Raw genomic sequence first — 22657 nt, forward strand, 5'->3', positions numbered from 1 at the left:
GGGTCCGCACAGGAGACCTTCTCTTCATCGGTGGACAGCTGCTTTATGCCACACATCCCTGATCGGGGGTGTAGGGGGTGTGCTTTGCTTGGATCATTTCTTTTCTTCTGGTGAGCATTAAGAAACCACCATTGGGTGTTGGTGGGAGGCGCTACTCTGCCCGAATCCCAGCCCTGCCGTGGCGATCTGCGCGCACACATCCAACACACCCGCACCCGCCGAATTGCAAGCTTGGAACATCCTTTGGCCGGGAATCTACGTCGTTCGTGGGGGACCCTCTCCCTCCGACAGGATCTCCTGCTTCAGCTCTCCACTCTGGACCCAGCACGGCTCCCCGGGGTCGTGATTCGGGGTCTCCTAGGTGTTCGCGTGGTGGCCCTTTGCCGGCGCCCGCTGTGCCCTCGACCCCTGGGCTGTCCGGAGTTTGACTTCCAGGCCGGCAGGCGGGTGGTGGTGGAGGCGGCAGCGGCAGGGGCGGCGCGGAACCGCGGGCGGCGGGAGCTAGGGGAGCCGGCCGCTCGCCCTCCGCGCTGCGCTCGGATTGGTCTCTCCCGGAGAGCGCTGGCCGAGGGTTGGCTGCGGGCCGGCTGAAGAACAGGTGCGCTTCACCGCCCGGGCTCGCCCAGCAGCCACCGACCAACGCGGCGCGCCGGGGCCGGGCGCGCACAGCAGAACCGAGCTAAGCATCCAGATCCAGGCCAGGGGTGGGGTGGTGGCGTGGAGTGGAGGTGGGGGGGACACCCCCCTTGTGTCGGAATGCGGCTCTTCGCCTGACGCTGAGGACCCCGCGGCTGGTTGTTTGGGTCCCTGAAGGCGGATCCAGGCCGGGCGCCCCTGGGAGCGAGCCGGGCGCGGCGCCCCCCGAGGATGCCGGCGCGGCTGGAGCGCACGCCAGCAGCGGGCGGCAGCGGCAGCGGTAGCAGCAGCAGCAGCAGCAGCAGCAGCAGTGGGCACGGGGCCCCAGCGCGCGGGAGGCCGTTTGGAGAGCTGCATCCGCACCCCGCTGCGCCCTGACCGACCCTTGGTGCCGAAGGGGGGCTCTCTTCCGTCTTGCGCCCCTCTCCTGCGTTCCTCTCCCTCTACCCCCTCCCCGGTGAATCCCCTCCCCCCCACCCGTCCCCCTCCTCTGCTCCCCGCCCGCCGCCCGCCTCTCGGGGGGAGGGGCGTGGGGGGCAGGGAGCCGATTTGCATGCGGCCGCCGCGGCCGCTGCCTGTGCCCCAACCCGCCGCCGCCGCCGCCGGAGCCCGCGCCCGGCCCCATGCCTCTGGCGCGGCCCTCGGGGGGGCGAAGGTGAAGACCGGCTCCTAGGATGAGTGAAGGGGCGGCCGCTGCCTCGCCACCTGGTGCCGCTTCGGCAGCCGCCGCCTCGGCCGAGGAGGGCACCGCGGCGGCTGCAGCAGCGGCGGCGGCGGGCGGGGGCCCGGACGGCGGCGGCGAAGGGGCGGCCGAGCCCCCCCGGGAGTTACGCTGTAGCGACTGCATCGTGTGGAACCGGCAGCAGACGTGGCTGTGCGTGGTACCGCTGTTCATCGGCTTCATCGGCCTGGGGCTCAGCCTCATGCTCCTCAAATGGATCGTGGTGGGCTCCGTCAAGGAGTACGTGCCCACCGACCTGGTGGACTCCAAGGGGATGGGCCAGGACCCGTTCTTCCTCTCCAAGCCCAGCTCCTTCCCCAAAGCCATGGAGACCACCACCACCACCACCACCACTTCCACCACGGCCCCCGCCACCCCTTCGGCCGGCGCCGGCGGCGGCGCTGCCTCTTCCAGGACGCCCAACCGGATTAGCACCCGCCTGACCACCATCACGCGGGCGCCCACCCGCTTCCCAGGGCACAGGGTGCCCATCCGGGCCAGCCCGAGATCCACCACAGCACGGAACACCGCAGCCCCTCCGACGACGGTCCTGTCCACCACGGCCCCTTTCTTCAGTAGCAGCACGCCCGGCTCCCGACCCCCGGCGGCAGGAACCCCCAGTACCCAGGCGATGCCCTCCTGGCCCACTGCGGCATATGCTACCTCCTCCTACCTTCACGACTCCACTCCTTCCTGGACCCTGTCACCCTTCCAGGATGCCGCCGCCGCCGCCGCCTCCTCTTCCTCCTCTTCCTCCTCCACCACCACCACCCCAGAAACTAGCACCAGCCCCAAATTCCGTAAGTAAACGCGAGGTCTCAACTCCTTGTCTACTACTGAGTTTCTGTTTGCTCTCCTGCTATCTTTTCTTCCTCTCTTGCTTCTGTTCTTCCGGTGAGTCCCCTCCCCATTCCCAGGTTTGGGGCACCAAGAGGAAGATGAACTGATTTCAAGAGGGTGGCGCGGGGTGGGGAGGGCTGGCCTGCTTTGGGCCCCAGGGTCCAAAGGGAGACCGGGGAAGTCTCCAGGTAGGGAATCCACTGGTATTAAGCAAGTGGGTCCCGTTTGTGAACTCGGCGCCTCACTGGCTTCTAAGGGTTAAGGCCAGTGCCATTCCTCCTCTCTGCAGACCTGCTGGCTAGCTCCCAGATCCTGTTCATGGGGAAGGCTGGGGCCTGGGGGAGGGCCTTCCCCCCAAAGCACCTAACTCTTTCCCATCCCGCCCTTTAGGAAGGAAAGAAGCGGGGGGGGGGGGGGGGGGAGGGGGCGGGGAGTAAGATCCCAGGCAAATGGTCCAGTGAAGGAAGTTGTGTCCATGCCTATGTGGGGTGATGGGAGGGGGATGGAGCTGGAGGCGCTTCTAGCCAACTGACCTAGGAGGGGACCTGAAGGGATTAATTAGAAGCCATTGAGGGAGGCTGGAAAAGAAGGAGATCTGATGTAAAAGTCTGCAAGCATCCTCTTCCTTCTCCCCACCATGCCCATGGCCTTTGCATGGTGTAGAAATAGGTTTGGTGGCCTCTGAGAGTGAGTTAACTGGCACAGGGCTGCCCTGCGGTCTTGATGAAGGGGGTCTTTTTTTTTTTTCTTTTTTTCTTCCTAGCTCTGCCAAGCCTTTGCTTTTTTTCTTTCCCTGAAGGTGGGGTGTGAGCCTCATCTTTCTCTCCAAGCCTCAGAGATGTAGGCAGGCTAGGATGGAGTTTTCTGTACTGGAGGCTGAGAACATCCAGCCCTTTGTAACATGTCACCCTCTGAATGAAACATGAACCCAGCAGGCAGTGGGCAGTCCTGGCTCAGTTGGAGACAGTACAGCTGGTTTGGCCCAAGCAAGAAAGCTTTCTCTGCACGGGAGGCGTGTCTTTCTTATTTTATAAAGGTTTGGGTGACTAAACTTGACCTCCCACCTCATCCTTCACCTTATTCTAAAACATCTCAGGAAGCCTATCTTTAGCTGCCTGTGAATCAGTGTAAGAGGAATACTTTCTACAACCTGTGAAGGTTATTTAGGACAAACCTTCAGCATGCAGTTCAAGTCCTGTGAAGGTCTATTCATCACAAAACAAAAACAAACAAAAAGATAACAAAAAAAAATCCCCAATTGAAACAAAGCCAAATTATCCCTGCCTACCTGTGCTGTCTTGATAGCCTGTTTCTGTTTTGAGCTTTAATATCTGTGAGGAAAGAAAGATAGCTCACGGTTCGTGTTGGGAGGAATTCCCTGTTTGCTTTCCGTGACCTGGTGATTTTTCATTCCCCAGACCGGGTATCATACAATTAGGTGTCGTTTAGCCATGGAAATTTTGTGTGTATGTGTGTATGATTTAGTGAACTTGAAAGTAAGGTCCAGAAAAGACAGTTCCTTTGCTTATACTTTGCTTCAGAAAATAGAACTGGCTAGAAGATAAATTGGGAGTCAGGAAGGAAAGGAGAAGGAAGGATTCTGCCACAAACTAGAATGGCAGTAGAAAGCCAGTTAGTTGCTTCTCTGGGCTATGGTTGAAACAGTCATTTTTGAGAGCATATTTTCTCAGGAGGGGTTTAGGAATTCCTCTGAGCATATTATCTTGAGTTTTGTGGAGGGATAAAGGATACTGTGTGTGTGTGTGTGTGTGTGTGTGTGTGTGTGTGTGTGTTGTGGACATATGCAGTGGGTTGAAAATAGGTGTGTGTATATGTGGAAGACCATGGATTTTTATCTCTTCTGATGCAGTTTATATGAATAATGAAGATTGGGTGTCCTTTCTAGTCTTGTGTATGTAGGGGGGTGCATTTCATATTATTTCTCAATTGATTCTATTATATTCCATTCTCAAGAGATCTTTAAAGGAAAACCGAAGGTGAAGGTATTTATTTCTGCCCCTCCGTGCGCTCTTTCCTCATTGTGCAGAAGGGAATGGCAGCCTGTTTAATAAATAATGATTATTGACTGGGCTCTCAGCCCTAAGGAAAAAGGGGGTGGGGTGGTGGTATCTGTAAAGCCTGTCAATGCTCACGTAGACCTATAAGCAGTATGCATTTATTTGAAACTGAGGTTCTGTTCTTTCTCTGTTGTAAACCTCTAACAAGGAGCCGAATTCATGGATAAAAATGCAAGTATGCAAATTCAGGTAGAAGCTGACCTGGTTTGCATACATCAACCAGGGAAATTTTAATGAAGTTAGATTATGCAGATTCCAAAAGAGATGCGTTTAGATCGCTAGGTTGTATGGTAATTCAAAGAAAAGGCAGACATTTTTATTTTTTTTCATCCAGATTGAAGTATTAATATACAAGGAAATAAGCTTTCTTTGGAGGGATTATTCTGTAGTCAGAATTGTGGCCTAAATAGTTGACATTTCTATTTTCAACTTATTTTGATTATGCTATTGAAGTTCCCAGGAGAGAATTTTTCCTTTTTCCCCCCTTGGCTCCAACCTCCATACTTTTGTTTCTCTTTCTTCTCTCTCTCTCTCTCTCTCTCTCTCTCTCTCTCTCTCTCTCTCTCTCTCTCTCTCATCTGTCTTCTGGCATAGCATCTGAAGAGGATGGTTAAGGGCATTGCTCTGAGTTGTGAGCTTAACCTACAGATTATTTCACAGCCAAGGTCTCAGCTCTTGAATTAGACACCTCAAGTCTTTGTGAATGGATGTCTTTGTGTTCATCTTCCAGCAGTCAGAAGGGTCCTGTGTGCAAAGGCAGCAAGGCTTTGTGAGTGCAAGGAGCTGCTTCACTAACAATGAATGAATATACTTGCTAATGGATAATGGAAATTTTGCAAGGAAAGCTATTTTTGCTATGAAGAATGCCTAGTTGAGAGGATTGTTATTAATTTCTGGAAGAATTGAAGATCTGTAGATTCATATCCTAAACTGCAGGAGAAAGAGGGTTTGGAATTTGACTCTTGTTTTCCTACTATCCATCCCTTAGGATGTGGGCTGCACCAAAAGTTTTCTGTGGCCCCAGAATCTCTTGGCTTCCCAGTTGCCCAGTACTTGACTTACCTTCTCCTTAGACTCTTTGGAAATAAATAACTTAAACATATAGCTAATGGGGAATTATCTCACTGGAAGTGTCTTGGGAACATGCCACTACAGACAAGAGTCTGTGTCTAATGCACAAAGAGACTTTTCCCTTCCATAATGCTTGGGGTCATGTTTTCAGATATATATATATATATATATATATATATATATATTCATACAAGGTTGTCAGTGTGAATGTGAATTGTTCTAGAGTCTTGGAATTCCTTGTGCCAGTTAGAAGAGCTGTTGAACAGGTGGAAGTACAGACTCGGTGGCTAAAGATATCAAGGCAAATTCTTTCTCTCATCTGGAAAGTTATTAAGTTAATTCCAGTGAATAAGATCACAGATACTGAAATATCTTCAGAGAAAAACTAATGAATGTAAAATGTTGTGGATACTTAAATATGATGCAGTTTTATTTTACTCCGATCTGTTTAAGGAAAACATTAATTATACCTATTGTAATTTTTAAGAGAGCCACTGATGAAATCAACTTTTTTTTTCTTTCCAACATCTTCACTCTTTTTAGAATGAAGTGCTTTTGGTTGGTTTGTATGGAAAGTTACTTAGTTAATTCCAGTGAATAAGATCACAGATATTGAAATATCTTCAGAGAAAAACTAATGAGTGTAAAATGTTGTGGATGCTTAAATATGATGCAGTTTTAATTTACTCATATCTGTTTAAGGAAAACATTAATCATACCTATAGTAATTTTTAAGAGAGCCACTGATGAAGTCAACATTTTTTTTTTCTTTCCAACATCTTCACTCCTTTTGGAATGAAGTGCTTTTGGTTGGTTTGTAAGCTGACTCAGATACTACTTGTTAAAAGAGTTACCCCTATGCCTTACACTCTATGTACGTGAGTCAAGGCTTTTAAGGAACGACTGTATGGCAAACTCCCACCTACTCATGCCTGTTGGCCATCACAAGAGGACTCAGAGATAATGTCAATATTTCTTGTGAAATCTCCTGAGAATTTTATCTGTGAGCACATGCTACAACTTAAAGATTATGGGGCTTTCGTGCTTTAATCAATTCCACTGTAAAGTTTGGTTTTTTAGACACTTCTGTTAGACTTCACATTTCTTAAACAATATATAGATGTGGCAATGGGCATAGATCAACAGGGCTGTCTTTATAACCCTTTGAGTTTGGCCTTCATGAATAAAGATGAAGTGGCTTAAGCTTTCTTCTCCATTCTTCAGGATCAAGGGTAGGAAGAAGGCATTTTTGCTTAGAGGAAAGTTTGTTTTGCAGATTGAAATGTGAACACAGATGTGTTTATGCTGTCTCCAAGATAGACATTTGAAAGCACAATGTTGATCCACAAGCTCTTGAGAAGAATCATCAACTAAAATAAGCTGGTTTGGGACAATTTCTCTTTTACTAAAGAACTCAAGGCTTCTGAAACTACATTGAGCCCCCAGCAGTGGGCAGTGCCATGCTGGGCAAATCCAGTGGTGTGGGAACATTTTGTCTCCTCCCTCTGCATTTTCTGAGTTCTTCCTTCCTTGCTGGTGGCACTGCAGTGTGAAAAGAGGTGAATTTCACCTGACTTTTTTTTTTTTTGGTTGAAATCCTTTTGTCATAACCTTTCATATCTAGTGCCAAGCCTATCTCGGTTTTCTGTCAGGGATGTTGAAAATGCAACATCGAGGTTGGCCCTGAAATGTATGATAGCAAAGGAAGAGCCATAAATCTCAGTCTTTAAAATGCATTTGAATTGCTTCTGAATCGAACCGAAATTCATCCTTTGTCCCTTTCTTTCAGTCTGGGTTGTTGTTTTTTTCTGCCTTCAGACTTCTGTGTAGGGTAAAGCACAGTTCTTTATTGCCAGGACAGGAACCACTGGGATGTTTTGAGCTCTCTGGAATTGTACTTGTCTACAACTAGCAATTTCTCTCCAGACCCTTGTGGCAGCCGACAACAGGAGGGAGTAATAGACTCAGCTATGGAATGAAAGGGTGAAAATATCTCGAAATAGGTGTTTCCTATTCAGGCAACCATCAGTGAAAACCGTAACACATATATTGAGCATGGCTTTCCATTTTCACTCGTGGAACTATAGATTTCCCACATTCCTGCATTCCCCAGTCTTTCATTGTGTTGGTGTTAGAACCTGGCTCTGACAAAAGGCTCCTTGTAGATTTGACATGTTTTTCTTTATTAAGAGTTATTAAATATCTTTGATTTTTAAAAGATGTAGGATTCTAAAATCCTGGTGGAAGATTACTATTTATTTATACAATAGATCCATACACAAATCACATTAATTTTAACATCATTCATTGGCTGATTCTACATGATCGTTGTGGAATTAAACATGCTATTACATGTGTTCCTAATACTGTTTTGTGCTGTATATCATATATTTTGTTTATCAAGCTGAATTTATTAGCTATTTATCTAGTTGTCATTCCGTTACTGCTTTAGTGGATTTGTTGATCTAAAAAGTTTGTAAAAATAATTTCTTCTGTGTGTGTGTGGGGTGGGGTGGGTGGGTGTATGCTGTTACTGTGGCTTGCACTCACAGCCTGGGAGCTGGCCCTTAGCTTTTCCACTCAAGGCTGAAGATCTATTAGTCAAGCCACACTCCACTTTCTTTTTTATTTTGGTGGTTAATTAAAGATGAGAGTTTTATGTGCTTTGGCTGACTTTGAACTGTGATCCTCAGATTTTAGCTTCTTGAGTAGCTAGGATTAGAGGCATGAATCTGGGAGACCTGGCTTAAAATTAGTTTCTTAAAAAGGAAAAAATAATTAAATTATAACATACAATATGCATTCGCTCATGTCATCATGTAAAGGATAAGCGAAGTAGGAAATGGGTTGGCTGGTTATTTTCATGTGTGAACACATAAGGCCATGAGATTTAGGTGCTGTTTGGCTCTTTCAGCCTGAGGCATTTTTTTTTTTTTTTTGGTCACATAGTCTACTGTTCTTATGTGTCCTGAATATGTCTAGTCTTTTCTTCTAGAAGTGTAGTACACACTGTAGAATTGTTCTGTGGAAGTCTACCTTGATTCATCCAGTGAATTTAACCACTTTGTCACACATACTTGGTAGGAGATTGGTAAATGCTACTTTGGACACAAGTCAATTTCTAGAACTTGGGGTTAACTGAGTGAGATCAGGAAATCTAAAATCTATATAAGTGTGGAGATTCTTGGTGAATTTCCCTCTCTCCCTTCTTGGCCATTTTTGCACTGTGATTTTTGTCACTGATTTTATAGTATGGAGAGAAGTTGGATTAGCAATGTCTGCATCACATTCTATTCCCATATCCAGTTAGTGTGAATTAGGTATTGGGGGGAATAGTAGGTTTATTTTTCCCATTGAAAGTCCTTTCAGGGCTGGGGATATGGCCTAGTGGCAAGAATGCTTGCCTCCTATACATGAAGCCCTGTGTTCAATTCCCCAGCACCACATATACAGAAAACAGCCAGAAGTGGCGCTGTGGCTCAAGTGGCAGAGTGCTAGCCTTGAGCAAAAAGAAGCCAGGGACAGTACTCAGGCCCTGAGTACTAGCCCAGGACTGGCAAAAAAAAAGTCCTTTCAGTTGTATGTGTTTGTGCTTGGGAGAACTTTCATATTAACGTTTTAAATGTATCATCTATCTTCAAATCTGTGTTTGTTAGAAAACTGTCTAAATTCTAGCTCAAGGTATTATTTTTTTGTTGCTGTTATAAGTTTTAACCTCTTAAGGTAGTAGATTATACATAAATAGAAAATTTTCATTCTTGGGCATAAGAAGATGACAGTCAGAAGCAATCTTGTACAAATGAGTTCTGAATTAAGTTATAGAAATGTTGCCACTTCTGCTGGTGAGGCTTGAGTAGTTTTCTGAATGTGATGCATGCATGTGCGTATTATGATTCATGGATAGAATATAGGCTCTAAGTTCACTTTACTTGAGCTTTTCAAAGATTTTCTAAGTCAATACAGCTACTTCAGCATAAACATCATATAGCTAGCTTTACAAGAAGGGCACACATTTTGTGTTAAAATTTGAAAATATTTTTCAAGTTTTAGCAGGGATTAATTTTAAGATGACTGGGTTAAAGTAGGGATAAATGGAGAAGAGAAACATTTCCTGTGCTCAATGCAGGAATGGGGGTTAAAGACTCAAATGGCAGCTCCTCTCTAGGACCTTCATACTGAAGATAATTCTTGAATATTACCCAGTCTCTCTGGTAAGATATCCTTCCCCAAACTACATACAGACAAAAACCATGATCATCCTGTGATTTTCCAGGGACTTAGTACCCTTTCCTCATCAATTTGCGATCTTTCCATCTTGTTTTCCCTGCCTTGACTTTTACTTTTAGTACTGTGAGAAGGATCTTTGCAGAATCTCAGTTGCAGAGGGGCTTGAAACTTTAGGTAATAATACAAATGTGATTTGTACATTCTTTGTCTGGTGTATTTTTGGTATATACATCCAGTGGCAAGCATATCTAGATAGCCTAGATTAACTCCAATATTTAAGTAATAGAACTTCTAGTGTGGTTTACACAATCTGCCTAAGATGTGCCTAAGTTATGCTGCTTGGCTGATTAGGGATATGGGAAGATTGTTTTACAAAAACATCTCTCTCACCTCAATCATGGTTTCCTAATCCATTCATATTATTCATCAGTATTTGTGGATATTGTCTTATTCCAAGCATTTAGCCCTTGCATACTGATGTTTGGCTGTCAACTCCAGAAATCTGAATCTACAGGACCCGTATTCTTTGCACAGTTAAGAAAGAGTATGTCTAATCAGAGAAATTGCCTTTTTAATTTAAGGAGGGATTCAGATGTTTGAATGAAGATAATATTCTATCAACTTCAGTTTTTAGTCTCATTGAGATATAACTGATGTATTAAAAAACAGCACATATTTTGCACACACATTTTGATGATCTTGGACATATGTGTACATTCTTCATATCAACACCACAGTTAGTGCAGAAGAGCAGACAGATCTATGTTCTTCAACAATTTTATGGGCTTATTTATTTTTATTTTTTGAGGTAAGAACACTAAATGAGATTTGTTTTCCTAACATATTCAAAAGTATGTAGCCATACATTGTTAACTATGGGTTCTATGTCAATACAGCAGATCTATCTCAGTCTTTGGTAATGAAATACCACATTCACTGAATAATAATAATAAAAAAATCTACCTAGTCCTTGATTTTCCTAACTCCCTATCTTTTCCTTTGCCTTCTTGGTGATGATTCAAAATAACACTGTCAGAAAACAATTTCAGGCTTTTATTTCTTTGCTTCCTCAAGTTCAGTCAAAATTGTCTTCTCTGCCAATTCCAAATTTACCCTTGATGACAGTAGTTACAGCATCATATGCAGGCAATGATCAATGGGAACGTATTGGAGTACATGTGGAGTGATAGTTTTTTTGGTTCTCCAGATGCTAAGACATGTCCCCTAGTGAGTAGACCATGGGTACCGCCTCAGGCGGGGCATCCTGCAGGAGCCTTCAGTCCCTGTTTGGAGCCCTGCCAGTCCTTCAGCAGTTCTGAGATGAAGACTACTCATGGCATCCTGATATGCTGCAAAGGATGCTCCATGAAAGGCACAGTCATTTCTTACTTACTTAGCGTTTTTGTGTATCAGAAGTCATTCTCTTTAACTAAAAGAAAAAATTCTTGTCTTGGTTAAAGTGGGAAATGATTGGGATTGTTCTTTCACAAACTAGGAAATGGAAACAAGTCAAGCACTAAGTTTGTGTGATAGTCTTTGCATAGCTGTGTTGAAAAAATGGGATTATTAGGTGAGGAAGCCTGTGTAGTCCAAATCCACTATGATTGGAGTGAAAACCACAGATCAAGAATTACAACTGTGCCCCTAGAGGGGCTGTGGGATTGCTTGATCAAATTTGCTGTTGGGGATTAAAAAAAAAAAAAAGGTTTTGTTGGCATGCTGGTAAAATGTAGAGATTCCAGGAATTGGAAAAGAAGAAAAAAAAAGAAAAATGGCATAAAGACATATTTAGGTTAAATGCTATTTGACTGAATTCTGTTCAGCTGACTTTTTGTCATGATACTGCCCTCATGTTTAATATCTGATGCATGTCATGAAATAATTCAGTTACAGTTGGTAAGGATTCTCTCTTTGCAAAAAAATTTTAAAAAGTGATTTTTTCAACCATTATCAGTGTCCAGATCAGTATTAGCTAGCAAACTTGTTCATGTTGGCTGTTCTTAGGGAGTTTATTTAAATATTTTGGCAAACCAATGCATTCATTTTTCTTAAAACTAAGTGGATTACACTGGAAGTGCTATATAAAGATATGTACCTTCAAAATAGTTATAGAAGAAGAAGCCATGAGCAAGTTTGAGGAAGAATATGTTTGTGTACACATGAGAAATCTACACTTGAGTTGTTCCACATATGACCTTAATTCTCACTCCATAATCTGGGCCAGAAAAATCAGCGGTATCCAGTAAGGGTGTGGTTTTTCACTAGAAAGACAATAGATAGTTACTGAAAAACAAAACCAAACCCCCTTGAATTCTGCATTAAAGTATTTGGCCTTTATTTGTTTTAAGTTAAAGGATGCACATTTTTATGTGAAAATGGAATCAATAGCTTGAGGGGGATCAGTGGAGTTAGGACTGATGGGAGAGAAAGATGGAAGGGGTGACTCTGGTCAAGGTACATTTATTCATAAGTGACTAGTTAGATTGTATAGCTGTATAGCTAAGGACAATAAGTATAAATAAAATAATGAAATAAAACTAGAAACATACATTTAGTTTAAATAAAATAAAATAAATACATATGGAAGATTGTGAAGTCATTTTATTTTCAATATTTTGAGGTTATTGGACATGTTTCTTACATAATTATCTGAAATAGGGTTAAAATTGAATATGACTAATACACTAACCTGTGTGGACTCTGAGATTTACTCCCTAAGTTCAAGGGAATCATATTGTTAGCTGTCATTTTTTGTGTTGTAAGATAAGAATGCTATTTAATTAATTGTATGCTTTTTTGTATTTCCTTAGTTTTAGCTAATGGTCATAAATTATCTGCAAAATAGAAAAAAAAAGAACAATTCAGTTTAGTGACTGGTATTCTGTGAAGATTTTGGATTTTTCCCCCCCATAAATCTGCAACTGAGTCTTAATCAGCATTAAAATTTTGACTGTGTTGGGTTCCTGTTGTGAAATGCAGATAGACAGAAATACAAATACATTTTTCTTTCCTTATCAGAAATAATGCTTTACCAAAGGTATTAACTTGTGCCTTTGATCATTACTAGCCTTAATCTTTTAGGAATATATGTGATTATGGAAGTTTAATGAGTTACTGAATGATTGAAGTTTAGTGAGTTTACTGGCTCTTCCAGCCCACATGTGTTGGACAGATTGTAGAAAAAATACTATGTATAGGTAGGTACAGCAATAGAAACCAACCATATACATGAACCAATCACTTGGTCTATTTCAGGGATGGGGTGGAAGAAAAATACAAAATCTGGATGTTAATGTTGGGTCTTAGAGAGAAGAGCTCAGGTTAAATATGAATGGATGGTATGGTTATTCCAGAGGTTTATAGGACCTGCAACCCTTTTGCAGAATTACAAGGTTGGATGGTTGATAAAATGCATGGGCCACTGGTGACTTGTAAGACTGATGAAGAGTGGGTCTTAGCATCCCTAGTGTAAAGAAAATAAAACATGATCCTATTTACATCATTTTTTAATAGTGATTATCTCTTTGGGTAGAAGGCAGGGAGTGAATGGAAGGAAACACCAGGAGTAAAGCTTTGCTCTATTGATGCATGCTTCGTTCTGGGAGCTGATTATTATACAAGTAGATTCTGGTCATTATGACTTAGTAACCTTTGTTGTGTTTTGTGTGCTTCTGATGTGCATCCTTACAAACAAGAAATAATAAAGGAAATATTTTGAAACATTTTTGTGGCCATTACCATTTTGAGCTGCCAGGGTGGTGGACTGAGTTTATGGAATTATCCATTTATAGTCTCCAGGTCTTAGCTCTGAGCTTATATTGTTCATATTTCACTGTCTCAAAGATACAAAGATAGTTGTCCTGGCTTCTCCAGCTGTCTTGGTTTTCAGGATCTTAACTTCTGGGGGACTATGCAAAACCTCATTTCTTTTGGACTTATGCTTTTCTGAGTGTTTACTTTGTGTGTATGTGGAGTCAAACTTTCCTTCACCCACATTCATATCTGATACAGTGTTTCATACATATCTCATACATCTACACTCACACTTGTATCCTGAGAGTGCCATTGTCACAGTTTTGCAAACAACAAAATGTGTGATAGATAAAAAAGACAGTTCATCATCTTATGGTTATGTGTACCCCACAAAACAATATGTTCTGAAAAGTCTTTACCAGTCCATTTCAGAGGCCAAGATCAGTGCTGACAAAGATTGTTTCAAAGGAGAACCTACTCCAGCAGATACAGAGAGGTGATGCCAAATGAGGCCTCACCTTTGTGAAAGGCTCTCACCCAGTGAGAGGCATGGCCTGGCAGGTGCTGATGATGGCCCCTCTTGGGAAGTCAGGGGGTAGCCTGGCTTTTTCCTTGGGGTAAGGACGGATTTGAGCATGGAGGGAGGTAGTTGAGGTTAAACCACATTCAAGAGTGGGGTAAGGAAATGACAATACCTGTGATGTTTTCAGAATGTGCAAGTTCTCTGGGATGAGCTGGGGAGAGAAGAATATGCAGGGAATTTTAAAGATTCCCCAAGGCTAACTTGTTCCAAACTATTCAGAGCTCTGGTCTATCATTTGTGCAGGATCTATTTAAGTATTGACTTCATTCCAAAGCTGCTTCAAAGTGCTGCAAGAAGTGGAGGAATTGCTGTGTCTTCAGGATGTTTAGTTTATCCATCATCATATCAACACAGCCCTAGATTTAACCCAAAATAACAGCTTTCGAATATCTAAAAATTTGCAAGTGAGATAGGAGGAGAATTGCAAGAAGAAAGTCTTGATTGCACAGCTTCACCTAAATTAACCCATGACTGCTTTCAGATGTTTCAGAGGGAAAACTCCTTCATGAGTTGCTTGCCATCCCACCCTTCTGCTTCTGGGATCTGAGATCCCCTCCACCCTTGAGCCAGTGCTCAATCTCAGGGCTTTGGTGTTGTCCCTTAGCTTTTTTGCTGAAGGCCTCTATGGTATTTTCTGACTTAAGCCACAGCTTTTGTGTGGTTTTTGGAAAATAAGAGTCACGCTGATTTTCCTGCCTCATATCTCAGATTGTATATGTGAGCCACCTGTGCTCAGCTCAGCTGGGGTCTCTCTCTCTCTCTCTCTCTCTCTCTCTCTCTCTCTCTCTCTCTCTCTCTCTCTCTCTCTCTCTCTCTCTCTCTGGTGCCAGTGCAGCACCTTTTGGGACTTGAGTGCTGATTTTGTAGAGGGAGCATTGAAGAAGAATGGTCAGCTTTTGGGTCCCTGTTTGCACTCAGCACATGGAAAGGAAGGAGGCAGAGAAGAGCTGGCAAGAGTGTACAAGATGAGGCTTTCACATGACACTCTGGGAAGCACCTGTGATACACAGGAGGACCATGACTGTATCTTGGTGCTAACTGCTTAAATTAGTCTTCTCCTTCAGAGGAGGACATCCATCCATGGTGCTGACTTCTAGCTTGCTCTTGGTTTACCAGAGAGAGGGGCTGTAGCACTGTGCAAGTTGAAGTGCTAGAAGTGAGCACTAATAGTCCACAGACTCTCCTCTATTTTTCACTGATCAGATAATTTTCACTGATGTCAACATTTGCAATAGGCCAGCTGCCATGCACTGCTGTTATTAGTTGGAATATTTTCACTTCATTTTATTGACTTGGAGAATGGGAAATTTTCTTAGTTATTTGTTTAAGTCTTAGTGTATTTGGAAGAATTTTTTTTTAGTGTTTTGGAGGAAAGGAAGGCGGTAAAATAGATTTGGTGAAGTCATTGTGGAATCTGCATTTCTTGTTTAGCTCTCCCCCGCTTTTTTTTCAAGCTTCTAAATGGCTTTCTGTGGTACCATACCAATACTCATCTTTCACTGTGAGCTTCTCTGAGTAATTTATGATAAATAATGAAATGCTGTTTCTTACAATGCACTGCAGATAGCCAAGTGCTGTAAAAGGCTGAGGTCTCATTACTTCTAAATGACTAGATAATATAAACAGGTTAACCCAAAGAGAAGAGTTCAAGTGGACCATGGTGCTTTTGAAGCAAAATCCTCCTGCCCAGCAAAGTGCCTTCTGATGACAAGCTTTCTGCACCTGAACTCTTTATGGACTGCTTCTTAAGTAATTGCCTTCTAGAATGGCAAGGAGGAGTGTAAGCCTTTAGCCTTTGGATTGGCTAGCAGAAATAATGCTTTAGAAGCATGAGGGGAGACATTTGCTACCTTGGTTACTGAAAGGATGAATTAATTTGCTTCAACTTGGTTTACTGTTGAATAAATGAACTCATGTATTGCCAGTGAGTCATGTGATGCTAGAGTTCAATAATGTAAAGATTTTGTGGGCACTGATAGGGAAATGAAATCTTAATGAGAATATATTAGAATAACTTTATCTCACCAAAGTTCTGTACACATGTTATTTATATATGTTTTTCAAAACTAACTTTTACCATGTTGTTTCCATGTTCCTATTAAAAAATAGACATTACCAGGCACTGACAGCTGATACCTAGGAAGGATCCTAGTAACTCAGGAGGTAGGAATCTGAGGGTCTCAATTTGAAGGCAGCCTGGGAAGAAAAGTCCTTGAGACCCTTATCTACAATTAACTAGCAAAAAGCTGGAAGTGGGGCTGTGGCTTAAGTGGTAGAGCACCAGTTCAGGACTCTGAGTTCAAACCAGAGTAAAGGCCTGAACACTTTCTCTCTCTCTCTCTCTCTCTCTCTCTCTCTCTCTCTCTCTCTCTCTCTCTCTTTCTCTCTCACACACACTCATACACTATAGATGTACATATATATACATACAAATATATGGATGTATGTATCAAAATTAATGTAAGTGGTTATTTCCTTGGTAGTGCATAGCAGAGTGCATTTGCACAATTGCAGAGTGATCACAGTGTATGTGCATTCTTCCATCCTGTTTATTAGAAAATGCTCCATCTCTGAGTGTTAGGACTGGAAGACTTTAATTGCTCACTACAGAATGTGCTTATGTCCTGCACTCCCATTGTGAAAATTGAATTAAATTGCCAGCCTGTGAACTCTTCATCCTTAAAGGAGAAACTCTGTGAGAGAAAACCATTGACAAGGTGAGATGTTTAGCTAGTACAACAAATAGAAAACAAAAAACAAAACAAAACTTGGCTACAAGGTTAGCACTGAGCTTTCTCACATTTTCCTGGACTTACTCCTTTGCCAAATAAAATTATTTGTCCCCACACCCAGTAGACCTGCTCCCCCTGCCCCACCCCACATCTATCAGTTACAAGGTAAGAAATAAATTGCATGAAACTAGATCGCACATACTACATTCTTAAAAGAGTACTCTAGCTCTCTGTTACTTCCTCTTCAGGGTTGTGCTGGGAAGTCTACTTTAATCTTCAATTATCGGTTCCATGCAATCTGGTGACCCTCTTGACCTTCATGAAATGGAGATGCTTTCATGCCAGGAAAGTAGGGCTGTGGAATGTTTGAGAATCTTTTTGCTTTTGTAGATGGAGAAGGATTACTGTCATGTGCTGTGGGAAAGAGTCAAAAGAAAAAGCTGATTCCCCAAAGCCTGTCAGATGATGTACAGTATGGCATGGCTTCCTGACCTTGTGCCAATGTGTGGGCAGAGATCTACCATTTGCAAAAAAGCCCCTGTGCCACTGGGCCTGCTGGTGTCTGAGCATGGGCTGGGGAGTTTGAGGATGATGCAGGTCTGTAACTTTGTCTCCAAGAGCCTCCTATCTCTCTTCTTCTAGGAAGCTCTGCCATTTTTTACACCGAGACACAGACATCATAACCAACTTGAGTCAGTTACCTCCCCAAATTCTAGGAAATGATTTTTCTCAGAGACTGATGGGAAGATGCAACCTGTTCTTGAAGAAGTTGGCGATTCTTTGCAAAAAACTGGTACTTATTACCTATGTTTTCTTCTTCACTCCTATGGCAAATTGGAAAGAAGTGAATTAGAGGAGTGGTTTTGAAAAGGAGAAAAGTAATTCAGTGGGAAGGTGGGGAGGTAGAGTCAGATCAGTTACTTGTTAAGAGACCTCCATGTAAGCAATGGATCTCTGGGCAGTCAAGGTCTCCTGGGAATGAGACTGGAGGATGGGCTGTCCCATGGGTCTCTTTGCAGCAAACACTGAAAAAAGCCCAGCTTCTGACTCTGAAATACAAGTCTTCCTTGGCTTTGTAAAGTTATTGGTGCCATTGCTTTCCCTGTCTTTGTTTTACCTCCTGTTCTCTCCATCTTCCCCTTTACTCACCAAGTATTTTGTTTGTTTTCAGTGTATTATGCACAGAATATTTGGCAGTTCATCGTTTCATAATACCTACATTTTGGTGTGCTCTGTAGGTGTTGTTTATATCCTGAAGGATGAAATTTGCTTATTGACAACATAAGAACTTATCTTTGCTCTGACTCTGTACTTGCACACACAGAAACATATGCAGTATATATGAGAAAGCAAATGGATTAAAAATGAGGGGTGTAAGGGGACCTGGAGGAATGACTGCCATGCACAGAATAAATTTATTTGAAAGTATAAAAAAAAGCCATCTACTTCTAGGTGTCATGTCTGATACTCTGCATGAAATGGAATTTCTCGTTGCTGAATTTTACAGAGACTTATAAGAAGATCAGAAGACTCGAATGTGGTATATTGAAGGTCCTGTTATGAACGTGTCTTAGTGGAAAGCATTGTCACATTGGCCAGCATGGGAAGACATTTTTTTTGGGGGGGGGGTTGCATCATTGGGATTTGAATTCAAGACATTGTCCTTGTAGACTAGATGTTCTAGCACTTGAGCCGCACCTCCTGCCCTTCTTTTCACTGTTGTTTGAATAGGTTCTTAATTTTTGCCCATCTGGACTGCTTTCCCCCAATTTATGCTATTCACGTAACTGGGAAGCCAGGTGCATGCCACAGCACCCAGCTGTTGGTTGAGATGTGGTCTCTCAAAAATTCTGCAAAGATTGGCCTCGAGTCAGGATCCTCTTCGTCTCCAGCTTCCAAGAAGCCAAGAATGCAGGTGTGAGTCCCCAAGCCCGGCTTAGTGAGAAGATTTTGATGCCAGATGCCACTTTATTTATTAGATGAGTACAGAGCTCCAACATAAAAAGATAAATAGAATCAAACTTGTAGGGTTTGGGATTGTTGCTTAGTGATGAAGCACTTCCCTAGCATTTGCAAGGACTCTCACTTCATCTGGGGGAAAATATTTCTCCACAAAACTCAAAGCGGCTACTTAATATTCTCTCTCTCTCTTTCGCCTAAATTATTTTTCTTATTAATTAACAGGGCATGTTCACTTATAAAAAATTGGAACATATGAGCAGTAAGGAGAAAGTAAAAAACAAAATTCTAATTCTACTATCCAGAGATAATTACTGTTATATCACTTTGTTGAATGTTAGCCCAATTTTCTGCTTTATGAATATGTATTTTACACACAAAAATGAAATTATACTCTAATATTGTTTTAACTAGCCTTTTGCAATGTATCCTGAAATGTTTCTTGTGAAAAAATGTAAAACCATAATTTTTTAAGTGTATCTGTGTTGGAAGATATTGATAAAATAAATTATAATGAGTTTATCAACTGTTGGGATTTTGAGTGCCCCAATTTGGTCATTATCCTATAAAATTCTACCCAGAACATGCATCATATGGAAAAGAAATTTGAAGCATGTGTATCTATGAAAAATCTGACATGTTTTAATATTTTGGACTTAAAATTTCTTAATGTGAACAATTTGCATCATACCAGTAGAATGTAATAATGACTGTTCTTCAGCAATGTTCTGTAGTAAGGTGAGCTGGGCATGGTGGTGCATGCCAGAATCACAGCGATTGTGAGGCAGAGGCAGGAGAATCCTATCTTTCAGGCCAGCATGGACAACTTTTGACATTTAAAAAACAAAACCAAAAAAGCAAGCAAACAAACAAAAAACCCAAACCAAGCTAAGCTCTAGTGGCTCATGCCTGTAATCCTAGCTACTCAGAAAGCTGAGATATCAGGATCATGCTTTGAAGTCAGTCTTGATAGGAAAGTCTGTGAGACTCTTATCTACAGTGAACGAGCAAAAAAACAAAGTGGGGTTGGGGCTCAAGTGGTAGAGTGCCAACCTTGAGCAGAAAAACCTTAAGGGACAGGTAGGGTCTAGGCACTGAGTTCAAATCCAAGTACTGGCGCATAGGCACTCCTGTGTGCGCATGCACACACATACACTCACACACATAACTATAATAAATTCTGATAGTCTTAAAGATGTTCAATGCAAACTTTCTTTGAGTGAAGAGAATGTGTAGGAATGGCTCCTCCTTTCTCCCCCCCCACACCCCCCCCCATGCTTCTAAAACAATGTGTTTGACTGTTACGCAGGCTCTGTTTTCTCCTGAGTGTTTCTTTGTGTGGCTGTGGAGCTGGGGACCAGGCTGAGCTTCCAGGGAGAGGAAGGCGCTGCCTGAGCCGTTGTGCACCAGGGCCTGCCACAGCAGCTGCTTCTGGCAGCCATGAGTCTACTGCTGTTCCCGCTAATAAGTGCCATGGAAACCCAGGGCGCTCTAGGGATTGTGGAGAGATGGGTGAACATCAAGTCACCAAGTCACACTGGCTTCTCAAATGTCATATTATAAAAATAGAACCACTTGAGAATGACTGGGGCTCTGACAGCCTTCTGCAGCTCCCTGATTTTGGCACCCACTTTCCTTTGGCTACACACCCCTCTCCCCAATATGCAGGGAGGCTCTGGCCCGATTATCTGCATGGGTTGAGGAGGCTAAGCCAGCTCTTTCATTAGCATATCAGTCACACATGGATTAAAATGGATGGATCAGAGTAAGATTAAAAATCTGTCTTTATGAAGATTTTGCTGATCACTGCCAAATCTATTGTTTCTAAACTGTTGCAGATTGAAGATTAAAGTGTTCTTACTTTAATGTGATTTACTGTTTATTTATTTATTGTGTACTAGGACTAGGACTTGAACTCAGGGCCTAGGCAGTGTCCCTTAGCTTTTGGACTAAAGGCTACTGCTCTACTACTTGAGCTAGAACTCCACTTCCAGCTTCTTGTTGGTTAACTGGAGTTAAGAATATCAGGGACTGTTTTCTTGGGCCTAGCTTTGACCTTCCTTCTTCAGATCTCAATCTCCTGAGTAGGATTATAGGCATGAGCCACTACTGCCTGGGGAACATTTTTCCTTTCTACCATTGGGGAAAAGGGGAGAGCAGGGGGAGTAGAAAATGTTATACCACAGATCAAGAAATTCTAATTCTGACTTCTGTATGATGGTCCTGGAAGTGTGGGATGATGAGTTTGAAACTGAATTCAATAGCAAGCATTGTTATCTCAATTTCTGACACAGGAAACACAAGCAGAAGAGGAAATGTACTTCCCAAATCTTGAAGGGCCCATTCTCTCTCATTTTCCTTCCACCCATTCTGATTTAGTCCCAAGTATCTTCTGCTCTCCTTGACCCAGCTGCACAGTGAGATCCCTTACCAATTGAATTCAGTGGACTGTTTGTTGGATTTTATTTAATGTGTGTGGGTCTTTGTTTTGTTTTGCTTTGATTTTGATTTTTTACTCTGATGTTATTACCATCTAGTTAGGTCGAAAATCAGCAGTTAGCATTGGAATGCATGGAAGAGTTGCCATTTCTGTTTTGGTCGTAGTTGCTTGTTGCATTCCTGGTGTGAGTCCATTCTGTATGTGCATGTGTGTGTCCTCTGGAGGCAGAGTGGCTGTCAGACTTGCACATCAACTTGAACCCAACTTTTGCCTTCTGTACCTACCTGAACCTCGATTACATGATCAGAAAACATAGCACTGGTTACCAATTAAATAAGGGTGATGCAAATTCTATAGATATTTAACCATGTTTTAGAAGGGATTTCACAGAATAACAACTCAGACCCTCCAATCCAAGGCATGCTGTATGTTGGTATGCATCACCATGAGGAGAGGTTTGGAGTTACAATATGTTAAGGGTTGATTCCACAATTTACACTTAGGAGCTAGATTAAATCTTAAATTTTAGATAGTACATGTAGGAAGGGAATCTTAAATGTTAGATACTATATTTAGGAAGGTATGTTAGAAACATATTCAAAAGATAGAAGACAGTATAGAGAGGAAGAGAAAGATACTGGAACATTAAATCCTATAGCAGTGGTGAATAGAAAAAAAAAACAGGCATTTGGATATGATTTTTTAGCCTTGGAGAAAGACAGGCTTAACCAGCGTGACTTTTCTGCATGGTGGTCCTGTAAGTGTGGGATTATGAGTCTGAAATTGACATCTCAATTTCTGACACACACACACACACACACACACACACACACACACACACACACACACACCAGAAGAGGAAATGTACCTTCCTAATCTTGAATGGTCCGCTCACTCTCATCTTTTTGCCACCATCTCTCCTGCCATTTTTCTTCAGGCTGATTGTTCTTAAGAAGTGATTTTCAGTGCTGAGTGGAGAATACTTTTCTGAAACAATTCTTCCAAAGTGTAGCTTGATCGATTGTTGCATACTATTGAGCAAGATTTCATATGCTGAGATGAAAACTCAGGTGATTTATCTTTCTGGAGAAAGAAAATTCATCTCATTGACTTTTTCCAATCTCTCCTCATTTTCCTCTTTCCCATACAAATATCAATATATATATATATATATATATACATACATATATGTATATATCCAAGTATAGTAGTAGATTTAGTTTCTAGAGGATGAAAAGTTAGGGCTTTGCTTTTCTTCTGTTTATATCAAAAACAGTATGTGATAAAAATGTTTATAATGGCTTAGGGGGGGAATCGATCTGTTCAGATAAGTTAGTGACCAGAGCTTAGGTGCCTCCTTTGTCTTGTCCACGCTGACTTTCTCCTTTTTTTTTCAATTGATTATTAGGCACCTACTCTTTGCTGATTCTGTTTTAGGTATCTATTGCATGGGACTCCAGTAACAAGACTGACTTTTAAGTGTTGTCTTCCAGAAGATTGTAATTTAGTGGACAAGTCAGATATCAATAAGTAAAATAATTTCTTTTCTTGAAATCTGACAAACACAATAATAGAAAAGTTTGAATTTATAAAGACATTTTGGGAAGCCTTCACTGT

The 22657-nt window shown here is 42.4% G+C and overlaps 1 protein-coding gene across 7 annotated transcripts in view; it reads left to right on the forward strand.

The window, feature by feature from the left end:
- The first annotated feature begins 1009 nt into the window (after window positions 1-1009).
- Window positions 1010-22657, forward strand: part of Nrg3 (neuregulin 3) — a 997626-nt gene continuing 975978 nt past the window's right edge. For 4 of the 7 annotated variants that reach the window (XM_048339163.1, XM_048339169.1, XM_048339168.1 and 1 more), the window contains exon 1: window positions 1311-2157. In XM_048339163.1, coding sequence (XP_048195120.1) covers window positions 1311-2157 — 847 coding nt within the window. Of the gene's footprint in view, window positions 2158-22657 lie in introns of all 7 variants that reach the window. The other 3 variants (XM_048339165.1, XM_048339167.1, XM_048339166.1) reach the window with 3 other exon arrangements.

Source organism: Perognathus longimembris, chromosome 2 (genome assembly GCF_023159225.1).
Source record: "Perognathus longimembris pacificus isolate PPM17 chromosome 2, ASM2315922v1, whole genome shotgun sequence".
NCBI classification, from domain to species: Eukaryota; Metazoa; Chordata; class Mammalia; order Rodentia; family Heteromyidae; genus Perognathus; species Perognathus longimembris.